This window comes from Mycteria americana, chromosome 2, assembly GCF_035582795.1.
Source record: "Mycteria americana isolate JAX WOST 10 ecotype Jacksonville Zoo and Gardens chromosome 2, USCA_MyAme_1.0, whole genome shotgun sequence".
Lineage (NCBI taxonomy): Eukaryota > Metazoa > Chordata > Aves > Ciconiiformes > Ciconiidae > Mycteria > Mycteria americana.
This window is the reverse complement of record NC_134366.1, coordinates 6617695-6635875: the sequence shown is the minus strand read 5'-3', so window position 1 is coordinate 6635875 and position 18181 is coordinate 6617695. Positions and strand designations below refer to the sequence as shown.

At 40.7% G+C, this 18181-nt stretch overlaps 2 protein-coding genes across 5 annotated transcripts in view; one reads left to right on the top strand and one right to left on the bottom strand.

Annotated features, from left to right (window-relative positions):
- The window catches only part of WDR48 (WD repeat domain 48), a 30471-nt gene extending 27401 nt beyond the window's left edge, over nt 1-3070 (top strand). Inside the window, exons 18-19 of the mRNA XM_075492320.1 lie at nt 235-427; nt 1044-3070. Coding sequence (XP_075348435.1) covers nt 235-427; nt 1044-1139 — 289 coding nt within the window. The 3' untranslated portion in view covers nt 1140-3070. The remainder of the gene's footprint in view (nt 1-234; nt 428-1043) is intronic.
- GORASP1 (golgi reassembly stacking protein 1) overlaps nt 1-17360 on the bottom strand; it is a 31466-nt gene extending 14106 nt beyond the window's left edge. The window contains exons 1-10 of one of the 4 annotated variants that reach the window (XM_075492321.1): nt 17281-17360; nt 14715-14795; nt 13458-13661; nt 12683-12769; nt 12195-12325; nt 11491-11632; nt 10707-10851; nt 10192-10347; nt 8626-9479; nt 7893-8020 (exon numbers count right to left, since the gene is read on the bottom strand). In XM_075492321.1, coding sequence (XP_075348436.1) covers nt 9196-9479; nt 10192-10347; nt 10707-10851; nt 11491-11632; nt 12195-12325; nt 12683-12769; nt 13458-13661; nt 14715-14795; nt 17281-17343 — 1293 coding nt within the window. In that variant the 5' untranslated portion in view covers nt 17344-17360 and the 3' untranslated portion in view covers nt 7893-8020; nt 8626-9195. Of the gene's footprint in view, nt 1-7349; nt 8021-8625; nt 9480-10191; nt 10348-10706; nt 10852-11490; nt 11633-12194; nt 12326-12682; nt 12770-13457; nt 13662-14583; nt 14796-17280 lie in introns of those variants that run through there. The other 3 variants (XM_075492324.1, XM_075492323.1, XM_075492322.1) reach the window with 3 other exon arrangements.
- Between the last annotated feature and the right edge of the window lie 821 nt (nt 17361-18181).

The window sequence follows — 18181 nt, the reverse complement described above, 5'->3', positions numbered from 1 at the left end:
CTTGCCACTTTTCTGAGTCCCTTTTACTGTGTGAATTTTTGGATAAATAGCTGTTGTGATCATGGTATTCTGGATGATCCTGATAATTTACTATTAAACTTACATTATAAAGAGTTTATCTGTATACTTGCATAGTTTGCTACAGATCAAGGTATTGTGAAGATAAGAAATATAGTTTCTCCTGCCAAACTCCTGCCAAATTTTTTCCTGCCAAACTTTGCTTACCTTATATAGAGACCGACTGTCAGCAAGTGATATGCTTCAGGTGAGAAAAGTGATGGAACACGTGTATGAGAAAATCATAAACTTGGATAATGAGTCTCAGACAACTAGCTCTTCCAATAATGAAAAAGCAGGAGAACAAGAAAAAGAGGAGGACATTGCTGTGCTAGCAGAGGAGAAGATTGAACTTCTGTGCCAGGACCAGGTAAGTTACCTGGGTGTTTTAGCCTGTGAACAAAACCAAGGTCTAGCAATGAATCAGTTGTGAATTTCTAAATACTGAGCTTGAAATATGCTATAGATTATCTGTTACCTTTAAGTAAATGTTTTGACAGCACGTTAACTTAATGCTGACACGAGTTCAGACAGCTGCAGATAGCCGGATCAAAGAATTTATATAGTATGCCTGTTCAATTTGATCTGACTAGTAGCCTTTCTAGGATTACTTACTCATACCCAACAAATGGACTTAATACAATTCCAAAGAGTTCCATTTCTAGCAATTTTGGAATGTTTTAATTCTACATTTCTAGCAGAGTTTAAAATGTATCCAACGTTATGAATTGTCTAGTAAGTGTAATAAGTGCATGAAGATTAAATATTGAGGAGGTGGTTGTAATATGAAGTTATATGTTACATTACTAAAATCTTTCAGTAATGCGTTAGAGTTACTTGCCAGTTGAAAAATCTGAGCCTTTGCATGGTTAATCTTTGATGCCGGTTCACCCATAGGATTGTTTTGCCCAGCCAGTGTCTTTTATCTTTGCATTTCTGACAATCTATCAGATTTGTGGAATAAAAGATGAATTTTTACTGTTTAGGTTTTGGATCCGAATATGGACCTTCGAACCGTAAAGCACTTCATTTGGAAGAGTGGTGGTGATCTGACACTTCATTATCGCCAGAAATCAACGTGAAGGGAGTGGTGGAGCCAAATGGTTACTTATTTACTTGACCATACTGTACTGGTTCCAAGAGTAGTACTATAGAAGCCCACTGAACCCCTAAGGTAGATGAGACTTCTAATGACTCAGTATGGACGGAAAGTATACATTTAATTGAAGTGACTAATAGATCTGTAATATAGAGGAAAAAAATCTATATGATTTAAACTAAAGTCTGTCCTAGTCTCAGCCAATGAGATGGGAAGTCCCTGAGTGGTTCGTGTTGTGTGAGGTGTACAGAGAATGGGTGGTAATCCAGTGCAGACTTTTGCTTCCTCCTTTTTGCTTTTGTTTTTCCAGAACATAATATCCTCATCTGCTCATGCTTGATATGAAACCGTTTTGGCCATATTAGTCGCTGTGTTCACAGTATAATTCAGAACTGCACACAAGGTATTTTTAGTACATTCCATTCATAACGTTCCTACAATGATTTCTCACAGGTTACTCAAACATTTCTGCCACTTAAAGAAATTTGGAAAAGAAAAACAACAGAAAATAGGTATTGCATACTTGAAAGAATTGGCCCACTTAATTGCAAATGAAGGGTTAACATTAGAATTGCTTTAGTACTGCAACGCAATTGTTGCTTTAGAGAGCTGTTGACATGCAGAATGAGAACACTAGATGAATATTGTAGCAGGGTCAGTCCAATGATGCTGTGCATCATAAGAGTGAACATGCTTTGCAGCAACTTAAGAGATATTTTTTTTTTTTTTAAATATGTATAACTACTTCCTGCACTGTGTCCTAAGTGTTTTAAAGACACACTAGCCTAATTTTTGGTAACTGTGCTCCAAAACTATGTGACATTTTGTTAAAACTTCAGACCATTCTGAAAATAACTTCATATGTTTAATGTTAAACTTTAGAAACTTCTCAGCAGATTTCATATTCATGATATAAAAGTACTTACTCTTCTTTTCCAAAGTTTTATATGCAGTTGTTCTTTTGTTACAGTTGTATGCGGATCTTCTTTTCACTGTTATTTCTAAAAATCTGTGACTGTCATAGACTCATAGTAGTCTTTTATAGAGTTTAACTTATTGGGGGGGAGGGGGTAAAGGCATTTCAGCTTTTCGTGAGAAAATGTGGGGCTGTCCCAGAAAACCATTTGTAGCCAGAACAAATTACAACTCCTCGTAAAGAAATTGTGTAAAAATGACTCGTCTGAAGCAGAAGCACAAGTGCCTTCAAAGGGCAGTATATTATTTGAGTTTCTTCAGGAGACATATGCTCTTGCCCTTCCTGTATCTTGCTATCAAGATTTAGGTTGAGGCCTAAAGAAAGTCCCAATAAATTATATTACTGGGATTGTATTGGTCAAACAAAAAGTAAAATATTTTTCATCGTATTTTATTTGAAAAAATAGTCAAATCATTACCTTCTGCACTCTTAACCTAGCTAAACAAACTCATTGCTTAAACAAAAAATATGGTTCAGAACTAAGCTAGCATGTCTTTTTCCCTGTCTTTTGAGAGTCAGTTTCAGTTTTTAATCCCCATTTCTGTGTATGCTCGGTTTGACACAGTTGTGCTATAACTGCACATTTTTAGTGATATTTGTGAATTAAATGGTTAAACGGAACTGTAAATTTTATTGATAAATTGTCCTGACTTGTATTTATTAATAGCAAGGGTCTATGCTTCTTCCAATAGGCACTGTTTGGGTTTGGTTGTTTTGGTTTTTTTTTTTTTCTGCTTGTCTTGCTGTCCTGTTGTGTACATTGGAATTGCTCCCAGTAATTTTGTTTGAAATCAGCCAAGGTTGTAATTTTTCTTCTTTTTTTTCTTTCTAACCATCTCGAAACACAGTTGCAGGAAAGATTGACAGAAGAGTCTGCAATGCCAGAAGGGTAAATGATGTTTCACAGTTGTATAGAATAAAAGGCTTTAGTTAAAATATTTTCCAGTTGTTTTGTGTATTGGATCAATTATGCAATTTTAGAGCTTGGACCATTGCCACTTAATGGTTGTACTACAAAGGACTTCAAAGTCCTGTGAAGCCTCAAGTAATGGAATGGCTGAAGAAATGGCAGTGCCTTAACAAAACCCCTTAAAGTTGATCTTATAATATGGTTGGATATAAGAATTTAGCAGGCGTGCAAGCCTTCAAATACAAGCTCTGACATACTGTTGAGGTGGAGAAGGTGCTCGAGTAATGCTGTTCGCATGGGCAGCGCGTGCTTTGGTACTATGAAAATCTTTTGTGCTAACACCAATGTAGTACATAAGAAAAGAGAGCCCTGCTACAAGTGACTCGTGCCAGTCGACACCAAGTTTTCTGGACGTGGAAAGGTCATAGCCCTGTGAGGGACACATGGGAAGCCAGGGTTTGCTGCTGATGAAAATGCCAGTAGAGAATACTCAAAGCCTTTACTGTGGGGACTGTCAACTGGGCTGCTCTCGGAGAGGACGCGGTAATTCAGTGACCGAATATGTTCCCAGAGACTCCCAGCATCCATCTTAGATGGAGTGTCAAGTGAGAGGAGTTTTTTTGCTGCTCCCTTTTGATTTCTGTCACCTTTTCTGGAATTGTGCTGTCTGTAAGAGTCCTGAAGGCGAGAACAGGAGAGGCTCCTGCACAGTGTTAAGGAGTTAACACGAGAGTCGCGGCTCATTGGGGCATTATGAACAGAGACAGAGTTCCAGTTTGCCAGAACCATAGGAAAGGCCATTGATTTGTAGAAGTTTCTTTAATTTCCAAGTTCATATTGGAAAGGAATTGTAAATTTATTATTTAGTAGTGTAACCTGTCTCCTGGAACAACATTTAATTTATCTATGACAGGTAAGGTGTTTTTTTTTTTTTTCTCCTCTTCAGGTGGGGTAGTGCCGAGAACAGGAGAGCTAGGCTCAGTAGTTGCAGCTGAAGTGCAAGTACCATTTTAGGAAGAGAACTACTTGAAGGATTTGGCATAAACTTTTAGAAACACTAAAAGAAAAAAAAAAAATGCTCAAAATAAGCCATAGGCAGAAGATAATAATGTAGTTCCACCTCATTGCCAGAAGTGGTGGGGGAAAAGTGACTTGGGTTTTATTAGTTCGATTGCCCATATTCCATGGGAGAGGGGCGACCAGGGGACTCACAGTGTACCTCTCGGTCAGTCTTGAGCAGAGCAGCGTGCAGAGCTGCTCGGAGAACAGCCGCCCCATGGCTCAGATCACGCAAGCTGAAGTGTGGGCATCTATTCAACATGTAGATCTGAGAGTTGCTGACTCGGGGGAGAGAGGGAAGTTGCAGAGGTCAGTTTGCTGAGGTGAATTAGTGTGGAGGTGCCAGAGAGGGGGAGAGAATGCGTTTGCTAAAGATGAAGGCATAGAGTGACTGTTAGTGGCATGAATCCGGTTACAGTACTCCAAATTTTGGCCTGTATGTTATACCGAGGTATTACTTTTTCTTTCACAGAGGTCCCATTTGCTTCAGACTTTATCCCTAGAAATTTCTTGAACTTGACATTTAGCATCCATCTTTAAGCACGTGATCTTACACTTGTAGATGTGCTGATGGCTCCTGAATGGAGCCAGGTGGAGTTACCACCCAGCTAGATAAAAACTGTTAAAAGCCCATGCACACTTAAATGAAAGTGATTGACTAAAATAGTTTCCTGTACTATGTGGGGATGTTTCTCTGTAAGCACTTGAATCCTTTTAGACACAAACAGAAGAAAGCCACTTTGTACAAACATCATGCAGACTGGAAGTGCTGATTAGAGACTGGAGAGGGGCATGCCCCATCTGTTTCTGAGGATATTGTGACAGTGCTGTAGCCATCCTTTTCATGGCACTGTGAATGCTTAATTTTTTTTTGTAGCTTAGAAATGTAACTTAAACCAAACAATTGCTTTGAAATTGCTGTTACAGGAAAACCAATGCAAGTTAGTGTTTGCTTAAGGCAAAAGCAAAGAGGGGAGGATGTGCAGACAGTAGTGGCAGTGCCCAGGAAATAACAGATTAGCATGGTCAAATCGAATGCAGTGAGTACCTGTAGCTGCTGTCACTTAACAGCCAGAGGCAGTGGTGCCTAATTCTTTCATAATTGCTTGGAGGTGAAAATATTTGCCCAGTTGTGGGGGAAGTTGGAGAAGGGTAAGGGTGCTGAGGAGAACTCTGAATTAAAGGCTTCTCCCTGGGAGGCTCCTCTCTGCTGCTTTCCATTTCTGCTAAATTCATGGTGCAGGAGCACAGGGGTGCTGGAGTAGTCTCCGTACTGCTGTAAGCCTTAGTGCTAGGTGAGATTAAATTCTGAACCCCCAAGCAGCTGGAAATGCATAATTCAAGCCCATCAGTACACGTGAGTGGTGTGATCTCTACTCAGTGTTGCAGCCTGTCTTCCTGCAGTGTTTCTCAGCTACAGCTATGAGGAATTCAGGCAAGTATGGCAATTTGGATGAGCAGCTTCTAAACATAGCCTAGAGTAGTACAGCAGCAGACTTGTGCAGATTCAGTAAATTGGCAAGCCTGCTGTGAAAAGTTCAAGAGGGAAAACAAAGTCATCTCTGCCTGAATTCGGTATTTCAACAGTTCTTGCCAGTAGTTGTTCACCTTAAACCCTAAACGCATTCATTCACAAATTCAAGTTCAGCTGGAATTAGTTTAGCACCCATACTGTTGTTAACCATGAGATTTGCATGTTTATCTCTAGGATGGTTATTTCCTTATGAGTTTTGGGGGTTAGGATCATTCTTAGTAGGGAGTTATGGTATCTGAAGTTCCCCTGAATCAAGTACTTTACTTCAGAAGGGAGGGCTTGGCCCAACCTGCTGATGTTAGCCTTGCTTGGGGCAAGGCTTGATCAAGCTGCTCTGGCCTTTGTTGAGTAGAGTTGTGAGTACCTGGGTGGATGGAGGTCCCAGAGCTGCTCTGAGCACCCATCCTGTGTTTAACCACCGGCCCCCAGGTACTCTGGCTCATTAGGGTTAGCAGAGGCATGGCTCAGTGGAGATGAGCTTTGCCTAATCCTTGGTGAAATACTTGAGCTGGATTTAATGGATTTAAATACTTGGATTTAATGTCTGCCAGACTCATGGCCTCAGGCTTGGCTATTAACATTAGAGAGTATCTCAGGTGTGGAAGCTTATCCTATTGCATCTGGCCATACCAAACCACTGTGCAGTGTCAAGCTACACATCGCACTGCATCCAAGCTCTAAGCTTAGTACAAAGCACTCTACGGTGACATCCTCCTCCCTTTGTTTTACCCTCCTTGTGATACTCCTGAGATAATCCCTCCTCTGTCTGACAAAGAAATATCACTGTCAGGTTTATAGATGCCCTCAACGTTTACAGAAGCAAACAAGGTAATATACAGCTCTCCTACTTACCTGGAAACAGTAGCTGTTTGGGACAGCATGTGATTCATTGTTGAGGTGTTTTTAAACTTTTGTTTCAAGTCCCAAATACCAAAGTGGGCAATTCAAGCCATTTCACTCAAAGATAGCAAATCTTCCCCAGCCCTTCTTCTTGTTTCAGACCAACATGAACTGTTACCTTTTTCATTTCAGAACTGGCCTATCCTCACAGGCCTTTTGAGGTACATTTATTTCAACAGTAGTACGTACCTGGTCATTCCCTTCCTGAATTTTCCTCAAAATAAGGTGGCTGCAGCAATGAGATAATCAATCACAAATGCTCCAGCTTCATCTACAGCACATAGTCTGTATTGGAGGGGATGGCTCTCCCCCTGTCTATGCTTGCACAAAGGTAAGGCAGGAGACCTGTGTCTCCAAGAGAATGGGATTCTCTCTGAATCCAGCCACTCTCAGGAGCTTCTACCACTCTTTTTAGGTTTTATTTTGAAACTAAGAAATTCTCATAGCTTGCTTTCTTCTGCACCCACAAGTGAAAGAGTACTTTCTTTCTACTTCTCTTTCTTTCAGCAGGGAGGTAGCTTCAGGCATCTCAAAAGGCAGTCTCCAACTTGTCAAGAGAAAACACATTTGATGAGGTTAAACTATCATTTAAAAGCTAAATGAGGTGAAGAGTTATAGGTTAGGAGACTACAATGTACTACTGCTAGAGGTTTAACTCTCTATTTGGTTTTCTAATTGGGTATGTTAGACCACTGTTCATTTGGATGTTGTGAAAAAAGAATCAAGTCTTCAGAAATACAAACCACCTCCCCTTCCAAGAGCCAGTTAACATCAAGTAGGCTGGACACAGACTGCCCTAAGTGTTAAGCCATTTATTACTGTGACATTTGAAATGCAGTAAGAGTTTTGACATTCCCTGCTCTTAAATTTCTAAAGGGTGCTTATGGTACAGCATCACTTAAATGAGCTACTACCAGCTTAAAGACAGTTTTGACAAAGGTGTAAGACTAGAAACAGTCCTAAATAAACAACAAAAAACCAAAATAGATCACATAGATGTCTTCAGTCATCAGGCTCTGAGACCAAACTCACTCACCCATAGCTTAAATCACATTTATTTTTAGTGTTTGGCTGTTCACCCTTGTAAGAGTCAGTTGGGGAAAGAAAAGAGTAAATTTATTTTAGCAATATAGGAAAAAAAAAAATCTGTTCATTATTAACAGACCATTTAGCAGACTAAATTTCAAATCTGTTAATTCTACTACCTGCAGTTAGGGCCTAATGCATTCTTTTTTAAAGCAGAAGGTATTTTGACCATCCCATTCAGAGCTACTGTATTTTATGTGAAAATGGTATTTAACAGAGATGAAGGAATATAACAGACAGATTTTATGTAAGGGTGCACTCATCTGAATACCTCTCTTGGTGTTGCAACTTTATCTGCACACTTTTGCTGAAGCTGAGCTGTCACAGGCAAATCCATGTGACCCCGAGTCCCCAGCCTGCATTGTTACTAGATTTCAGCCCAGTCAGTCATTTTGCTTACTGACCTCCATAGGGCACAACGTAGAAACAGCAGGAGACAGGGGAGAGAAAAGGAAATTAGACAATACTGTGCTAAATAAGTACACTCTAGTTTATAGCTTAAACACACCTAATCTTGTACCCCCTTCTCTTAATTTATGAAGGATTTTCACCACACTAACTGGGAATAACTTCTCTATAGCTGGTACAATCAGCAGCTTTAAAATTCCATGATAAAGCACTGCCCTGAGGGGTATAAACACACCCATGTTTCTTTTGTGTTTACTATTACATTCAGAAGCTAGTTGAAGACAAGTGCAACCAAAACAAAAAAGCTATAAAAAGCAAGAGATGCTGCTGCACTAATGTGTTCCATCCCCGTGTCTTAAACTTAATGACTTGTATAAAAATAGAAATGGGTAAATAGAAAAGCACAACTAAAGAAAAGCTATTTCTCTGTCACTACAGAAATGAAGACATATTCACATAAACATATGGGCTTGACTTAAAATAGTCTTTGACTTCAGTTTGTTTCAAATAACCATCATCATTCCCCCTTTTTTTTTTTTTAACTGGGAGATGACCACATGACTCATTGAAGAGCTGAAGTGAATGACAGGACTCACCCACACGATTTTGTCCTATCTATACGCTGCAACTTCAAACCATATGGTACTTCCTTTCCTGTAAAAGTAGGTGTAGAGAAGGAATGTGAATAACTGTTACAGAGAAGGGAAACTCTGAAACAAGTAGGAAATGCCTTGAAAGTCACAAGAACTCTCAAATTGAGGTGTACCATTAGAAAAGCTTTCCATAAATAGTTGTTTGTTTGGGTTTTTTTAATGCCATCAATCATACCAAGAAAATCATCATCAAGTGTCACTGTTCAGGCAAAGTGCCTTCATAAAAACATTCAGGAGCATTTGTAGGCAAATGTGAGCTCAGGAACTGGACGTTTTGCAAGTCTCCAACCTGTTTCTGCATTAATTTGGTGATTTTGGACAGCATTCAAAGTTTGAACACAGATCAATCCATTAAACAATGATTGGAGAAGACAATATGTATTTCATATGATTTTTTAGAATATTGTCTACACTAACAAAATAGAACAACTGTAATTCTTTCAAGATCAGAAAAATATTCCAAGCTGTAGTATTACAGCATATGGCAGTCTGTAAACAAAAGCAGCATCCCCTTCACTCATGATCTTGTGCAGCTTCTTCTTCTTTCTGTTCACATGCTGCTTCAGCATCTGGTTTCACCGGAGTAGTGGTTAATGAGCTCTCAATACTGTTTAAGAGCAGCTTTGTTTCCTGGTTATCAGGATCAGTTCCTAGTGTTGTTTTTGAAGAAATTTCATTAGGAAGAGCAAAAGAAGGTAAAGATGGAATTGAAGGCCGTAGGTTGTCCAACTCAGGCTGCTTGACTGAGCCTTCAGAATACATGGTTACATCTTCAGCGTCCAAAGCTGTGGCATTTTCTGGGAAATGGAAATAGTTTGAAAAAAAAAAAAACAAAAACTGTCAGGCTAACAGACCGTGCCTCTGGTTACCATATGTCTAGAAAGTCAGCTTGAATGAGACACCTCATACAGGCACATAACCAGATTCACAACTGTCAAATACGTGGGCTGCGCTTACTCAGTTCTCCCCAAATCCAGAAAATCTGATAGTGTAAGCAGGTTTAAGAGACCATGAACCATTTGGTCTGCTGTATTCTTATGCTAGAGATGTTTTATTTTGTGTTACAATTCTTAAGTAACCCCACTTTTTAAAAGGGAAAGGCATCCATAATGTGAAGATATATTTTTTTTTTAAATAGAAAAGTCACTATTAAGATGACTGCAATTTTGTTTTCACTGTACAACTGTGAAGACAAGCCTGTAGTACAAAAATTCATTTACATGTGATTTTAGAAATACCTACTTTTAAGGTCAGTTTAATTTGGATCAGCAACGTTTTCATTTAAAGAAAAAGACACATTCTATAATCTTATAAAAAAGCCTATTCGTTTTTAATCCACCTCTACACCTGATTTCTGCCACTTTTTCCATCTCATTTTAGCCAATTCCCATTCTGATTCTTCTTAAAATTGGCTTATTTCCAAAAAGCACGATACTGTTGAGCAGGCATGAGCTGGTACCATTCCAGAAACTAGGTCAGAGGCCTAAAGGAAATCTTGAATACACTTACCAAAATAAGCAGAAGCATCATTGTTCGACATTAACTTTTCAGTGCCTACTAAAGCATCTGCTGCTGGCATGTTGAAGGAGGCAGATGAAGACATGTTGGACACTTTTGTTAAGTTAGTGAGTTCAGGAAATGAAATACCAGACATATCTAGAAATCCTGAAGGAAAAAGCAAATATTACAGTACTGTTCTAGATAAACCACAAAATTTTAGATTCAAAAAGACATGTTATATCCAGACTGAAGTCAGTGAAGTCCCCTCCCCGCTAAATGCAGATAAACGTAACCTAAAAGTTAGCTGACATCAGTGGAAAGACTTCTACAGAATGTTAACCTCAGTCAGGCTCACAGTACCCAAATTCTACAGCTCTGAAATCCAGAGAAGTCAAAAACTTTAAGGTAAAACAACTACCAGTGCTCATAATTCTGCATTTAAGTCTCAAACTTGTTTAAGACCTTACTAGTTACCTTAGATGTCCTCTAAAGAATTGCTGAAAAAAGCACCTAAGAAAATATACCTGGATCCATAACTCTCTGGAGAGGGGGAGGAGGAGAAAGTGAGCTTTCTGGTGAATAACCACTCGTTTCTTCATCTGTGGAACGATCCAAGTTCATAACTATTTCAGAGTTGTCATTCTGAGAAGTAGGTGCCAATAATGGAGTCTGGAATAACACAGTAAGAAGGAAAAGCATCTTTTTATATTGAAAGCTTCACCTGAAGACAACCTTCCTGTGAAAGCATTCTGCCTCGGTCTCCAAGTACACCAATTCAGAGAGAACCTATGATGCCAAAACTGATAGTCAAGCCACTGATTAGGACATGTTCTAAGGTAGCCTTTTAAAGCCAGTACGCTCTTAGAAGAACAGTCCGTACTTAATTCTTGTAGGTGTATTTTTTTTTCCTAGTGAGAAGAGTATTCTTCTAATGTGGTTTTCACTGACTGCTACAGCTGTAGTATGCAAGTCTTCAAAACAGGAATAAAGTATCTGGCAAAAATTTGTATCAGCCAGCACTGGTGAAAGAGTAATTGTAATATATGTAATTACACCCAAATACAATGAAGAATATGGAAGAATACCAGCTGAAAGTTTGAGAAAATAAAGAGTACAGCTCAGCAGAGTTTCTCGCTCATGCTACCCTTCCCGTCATCTGTTCAGCATCATCTGCTCTCACCTTCCCTTCACCTAACTCCATTTTGTTCAAGCAAAACTGTATGCTGTACTCAAATATACAGTATTATGAATGTCCCAACAAGCAGAAAATTTTGAAACTCCAGAGAACATAACCGATTTCTTACATACCTCTGTGTAACCATTAGTAGATGGTACAGGAGTTCTAGCTTCTGGTAGGGGTGAAGGTGGTTTGCTTTCTGGCTTTTTCTTCGATACCACAGACTGTGTTGGAATTCTGTGCAAATAGCCATATCCAATACCACATCCTAAACTGTACAAGAAAAGTAAAACAAGACTTGAAAAAAAGGTGTTCTTAACAAAGCTAGTCAGTGTTTTAAATTATGGCTCTTTAAAACAAGAAGAGGTCGAGTCTTTAATCTATAGCATGAAACACCTACCTGCAAGAATCATTTCACTTACAGTACTCAAGCAGCACTCTGCAACTGACATTTACATATACACAGGTTAGCTTTCAGCTCATTATTTTTATATCTTTACAAAATATATAATCTGAACTGATTTGGATTTTGTTCTTGCTTTAACTGAATGTTTGACTGTGAGAACATAGCTAGTGAATCTGCTGAGGGGAAGTCAACACAGGTTTTGCCATTGGTTTCAACTCAAACAGGATTAAATCCAGAACATGCCTAATCCCTAGTTCTAACCTATTTTTTTTATGGAAAGATTAACAGTTTTGTGTGACTAGTGTAAGAAAACAAGGCTTAACTTGAAAACAACAAGCTGTAATCAATAATAATAATACTCTTAACAGAAGCTCATTTACAGTCAGTATGTAACCTGTCATCAGCCAGTGACTGTCTGGAGATCAGTACCTTCCTTCTCCACCCCAAGCTCCATTGGGAGTCACAACTACCTCTCGAATGGAATCTGCTTCAGTGTTATAAACCATCAGCTTCAGTGGCTTCCCCTCATGGGATTCAATCAGTGAAAAGAAATCCTCCGACTAGGAAAAAAAAAGTAGTAGTTATTAAACTCAAACGTGTAAGACAAGGAGCTGGAAGCAAGTTAGCATTTTACGCAGTTATTTACTTCAACATGAGATATTAAAAACCCAAAGACAGACTAAAACTCACTAGTGTAGTTTGATCATTAGGGGCAACTTTTTATATTGCCAGATTAAAAAAAGACAATGTTTACCTCAACCATAAAGCATCTGTCAAACATCAACCTCCCAAAATCCCAAAAACCTATCCCCATACATTTTATGTACATGCAATTACATTTATAGAAAAAACAAACCATACAACATATGCTTGGCAGGCATGAAGACAATCACTACTTGAAGGAACATGCGCCCTACCTCCTGAAGGATCTGATCGGATCCAACAACGTAGTCGGTGTACGGCTGGAGACCAGCTAGAGCTGCAGGAGATGCAGGTTCAACATCCTGTGAAAGAATGACAGGCGTCATCTGCACTTGCAGCAGGATAAACTACCCCAAGATCAGAAAGGAAATCTAACTCCAAAAGCAACAGAAGGAAAGAACATTTTATTTATGGGACAAAATAGAAGTCCTTAAACAGTCTACATCCAGGTGTGACATCTTGTAAAACATACCGAATAAGAAAGACCAAGATACTACCAATTTCAAAATGAGATACTCCGAAGATGTTGAAAAGTTGCATGTATTTAAACACCCAGAAACATAACAGTCTTTCCTATTCTGTTCTAGTCTTTCAGCTCTCCCTCTTAATTTTAAAATAATTTTTTGGTGCTTTTTGTAACATTAATATTACTGTGATGAAGTTCCGCCAACACAGAGACACCTATTGAGCCAGAATCTTTTTTGCTTTTACCATTGATTCTTTAACATAAGACAAAAAGACCTTCTCCCCATCACAAACTATTTGGCCTGGTTGGGATGGAGTTATTTTTCTTCACAGTGACAGGCAACACCAACAGCCACCCACTACTTGTCCATATTCAAATACCTCAGACAAACTTGCAAGACTGTGTTCCCTTCTTCTGTGCAATTTCAGCATTGTACTTCTACTACGTACAAGTTACTTCTAAACATTACACTTTAAAACAAGGTTATATGGATGCGAGTGAGCCACCAAAGAATTCTGTCTCACCAAAACGTGCCACACGTGTTCATTGGCTCCCTGGAAACTGCAGAACCTCACGCTGGCTCCAAGAAGACCTTGTCCTCCCCACATGTTACTGGGGATCACCTCCACCTCTCTTATTTTCATTGTTTTGATATTATACACCTCCAGCTTCACTGCTTTTTCAGCATTTGCCTTCAGCAGATCTTTCAACATATTGTTTTCTCTATTCTGCAGAGCACAAAAAGAGATATATGATTAACATTATGTTTAGTTGCACCTGTAACATAGACATCATGCCTGTGGCAGAATTTGAATACAAAGAACCAAAACTGTCAAAGTTTAGGCTCTGTGTCTCATGATCAGTCCCAGCAGTTCAATTCTCTTTTATTAGAAAGAAGTCAGTACTGTCAGCTCACGTCCCTTTATATAAGTAATTACTATTACTCAGTTTCATCACCTACTTTCCTGTTCTTCCTAAGTGCTATTAAATAACAACAGCAATATTACATCTCAACTATGTAGTTGTAACAATAAGCAGCAACATTTTACTTCATACCTCTGATCCCAGTCCTTACTCAATAACCGTGCAAATTCATTGCAAATTGACTGTGAAAGGACAGACTATTTGGGAGCAGCTTAGAGAACTATCATTATTTCTGTCATGTTAAAAGATTGATCTTCCACCAAAATCTACCATTAGAACAATCATTTCCAGAAAGACACCTCCACTAATGAAAGGAAGACAAACTTCATGAATTCAGCTTGTAGGTAGCTAGGATGAAGCATAGAGCCAAAGCTGTGAGCCTTTTAAACCAAAAAAAACCCACCAAACCAAAACTCAACTCTTCTTTCATAACTCACCATACAGGAACTTTGTTCCCAGTCTTAAGTATAAGCAGACAGGCCATGATTCTTTTTCATGTTTTATGAAATGTTGAAACAAGTTTGTTTAAACAAATGTTGAGCTCTTACTATTGACTCAGCAGTTCAATATTCACCTTGTGGCAGAAAATATGCATGAATGAGTAATATAATAAACATTGTGTTAATCTGTTAAGAAGTTAAGGCAACTAAAGGCATAAATAAGACTTTCCTCAAATTTGGATCCAGCCAGAGAGGAGACTTTGAACACCACCAAGTTTTACTTTACCTTGTTAATGCCATATACAATGTCCAATATGAAAAGCTTTCTTTACTGTGACAGCTTTGGCTTGTACCTTTCATGATTACAATACCCATGTTTCATACAGGGGGAAAAAATAAAATCAGTTTGAGGCTTACAAGCCTAGTGTGTCCTATCGCAATGATGAAGTCAAAGAAAGGTTCCAGTCCTCCCTGTTGAGCTGGGGAATTTTCCTGAACCTGGAAAACATACATTTTATTTTTATTATACATTGATCTCTAGTTACACTAAGGGACAGTGTTAATCTTTACACTTGATTCAATATTTACTTTTGAGTTGAATCAGAGATGAGAGACCAAATGACAGACCTCGGGAAGCAGTCCACAATTGTGAACTTATTTTTATAGAACTATGAACAACTGTTGTCCTAATTCAGCTGTAAAAAACCAGGTTTCAAACCCCATACAAGACACAAGTATTGTGATGCAAAGTGCACAGCATGGCATTATTAAATACAGAGGACTTTGGAGAAGGGCTTAGTTTTCAAAGTGCTGCTTCAGGATTTTCTTCCATGCTACTAATAGCCTGAGCACATTGAGAGTCCCCAGTTACATCACAGCCATTTTATACATAAACACAACTTACAGTTAGGTTCCCACAATTTACAGCACATTAGAACAGGAACACTTAAGAGAGTATGCTACAAACGCATGGCTGGCTAACCACAAGTACTGGTCAAGACGACTGCCGTCACTTACAAAAGATTCATAAGAAATAAGAGTTACAACATCTCAATTTCATTATAACCAAGTTATCGTAAACAGTTGTAATAAAGAAATATAGAGAATACCTATTAGAATGCATTCACACCAGGATGAAACCCATCAAAAATTACACAGAACTCGATATATGCAGAGCATATGAGAGTATACCCCCTTCAAAGTATACTAACAAAGCAACATGGTATTAAGGGAACCATTGCAAGCATCCTAACAGTTCACACTGCTTGTAACTTTACTTTTTGTGAACTCAGCAATACAGCCCTTAACCCCCAATATATTTGACTCCTGAAAGCCACCCCACAATTTAAGTGCTAAGTTACAACCCATGCATCATCCAAACTAAGAAGTTCATTGCTCCCAAAGTTAAAATGGCTACATCTTAATTTGGCCTGTGTTACCAAACTGCTATTTTTTTTTTTTTTTAAATAAAGTTGTATCAATATTGGGGCTTTTGCTGGCAAGTTATTTTTTATGTCTATGCAAATTATAAAATATACATAAGTAATAGCATAGTTACTTCAGCAAAAGCTTTTAAAGCAAAAAAAAAAAAAGTCATGCTTTATTATTAAACAGTCAAGACTGACCACTGTAACCACAACTGGAGTAGGAAGTTGAACTTTCATTGAAATTTCATCACAACCCTAAACTGCATCGGAAAGCAAACAGCCAGCGTATACTGAACCAAGCTGAAGGTTAAAAAGTTTACCCTACATTCCAATTCTAAATAATGTGCAAGAAGGCTTACAACAAAACTATCATGTAACACAACATCAAGGATGAAAATGCACACAAAAAGAAGTACATGGAAGTTATTAAGGAGCTCATGACATTGTTGTTCAGATGTCTAAAAGCCATACAGTTTCCCACACAAAGCTGCAAGTTGCAAAAAATCCTGCAGTATTTGGTTTTCAAAATGACACCGTATCAGAAATTGCATGAATTCCCTGGAGAAAAACAAAAAAATAACTGTCTCCTGCATACTGGAGGTCACCAAAATCATCCTCCAGTACAGACAACTGAGTGGTATCCTGCACTTAGCATAAAAGGAGGTAGTGTTTCGTGACCAACAGTCATTTCTGATGGAATTAACTCAGTTAAGGAGACTGACAAAAGCAGATTAAATAACAACACTGGTACCCTAAACACATCTTGTGATGCTGAGAAACACAAACTACTGATGAAGTGGAAAGCAGCACAGGGCAACAACATTTCCACTCTTCTTTCTGGCAGTAAGACCACCAACAAAATGAAATAACTTATACAACAACTGTTATCAGCAATACCTCTACTTATCTTTAGACTCCAAGACATGCATTTAAACCAATGTGCATGCAGACAATTTGCCAGACAGAGGAGTTACAACAAATTTGCATCTAGATAGAGCACCGTGAGACACAGCCCCTCAGGAAAACACTGGCTAGAGCAGTAATTAACCCCCAGCCAAGATGCTATAAAGATCCGCAGAGAAATCAGTCAAATATTCAAGTCAAGGGAATTTGGAGGCAACGAGGGAGTGAGAGCTATGCTACTCTTCAATTCTTTCAAATTCCTCGAAGGAAGCACAAAAGGCTCCCCTCGGCTCTCCGGCAGCCAAGACATCGCAGGTCAAGGCTCCGAGCCCAGTGAAGCCGCCGGAGCGGGTATGAGGCCGCGCCGGGCGGGTACCCGCTGCCTACCGGGAGCGGTGCGGCCGCTCCTCCCCTGCCGCCGTGGCAGTTCCCTGGAAGGGGCCAACAAGTGGGTACCAGGGAGCCCGAGGCCGACAGGCCTGCCGCCCCGAGCCCAGCGCCCTCTCCCGTGCCGGGCTCGGCCTGCCTGAGCCACCACAGCAGAGGGGGGGAAGCGGGACCCCGCGCCCCGCCAGACACCCCTCCGCCCCCCCCCAGCGCCCGCCGCCCCTCACGGCCCTCCCGCGAAACCGCCCCCGCGGCGGCCGCCTCACCCCGTGTACGTGGAAGCCCTCGGCGCCGCCGTCAGGGACCTCGGAGCTGGAGCCCAGCCCCATGCCCACCGCCGCGGGACGGGACACTCAGGCAGCTGCGGCAACAGCAACGAGCATCGCCCTCCCGCCGCTCCCCCAGATGAGGGCGTCGCAGGCCTGAGCAAGCGAGCGCCGAGCGCAGCGCCCGCACACGGCAGAGGGGAGCAGGCGTTCGCTCTACTCCACTCCCTGCCGGGCTGGCGGAGCGCGTGACGCCTGACGCCCTTAGCGACCGGGGAGGGGGCGGGGGAAGCGAGGCGTTGCTGCGGGAGGGCGGGGCGCGAGCGGCGGGGGCTCCCACCGGTCTCTGGGCGGGAAAGGGCCGAGCGGCGGCCGGGGGCAGCGCTGAGGAGAAGCGGGGGGGTGCGGGGGTCGCTGAGCCTGGTCAGGGCTTGTCTGGTCCGCAGAGGATCTGTCACAGCCCTGAGCCGGGCTGCGGCTCCCCCCCCCCCCCCGGCCCCTCGGAGGGAGGCAGAGACCCAGGCGCCGCTCCCGGGGAGGGAAGGCAGGCAGGCGGTGGGCCCTCGCTCTCCCCTCGGCCTCTCCCGGTGCTCGGAATGCCCTGAGCTGCTTCCATTTGGAATGAGGATCGGGATGCTCCCTGCCGAGCCGGGGCAGCCCCTCCAGCAGCCGGCGTGCAGCCGGATGGCGGTTTGGGTCTCAGAGCCTTTTTTTTGGCAGAAACAGACTTTCAGTTATAAATTCTTTTTTTTTCCACCTATATTCTTACAAATCTCTGTAAAAAAACAGTTGACTACTGTTCTCATTCTAACAGCTTTTTAAAAATTATACTCCTGTTAGTATACTCCAGAAAGAGATTATTATTTTCTACCAATACCTAATTTGCACATTTCAAAAGAGC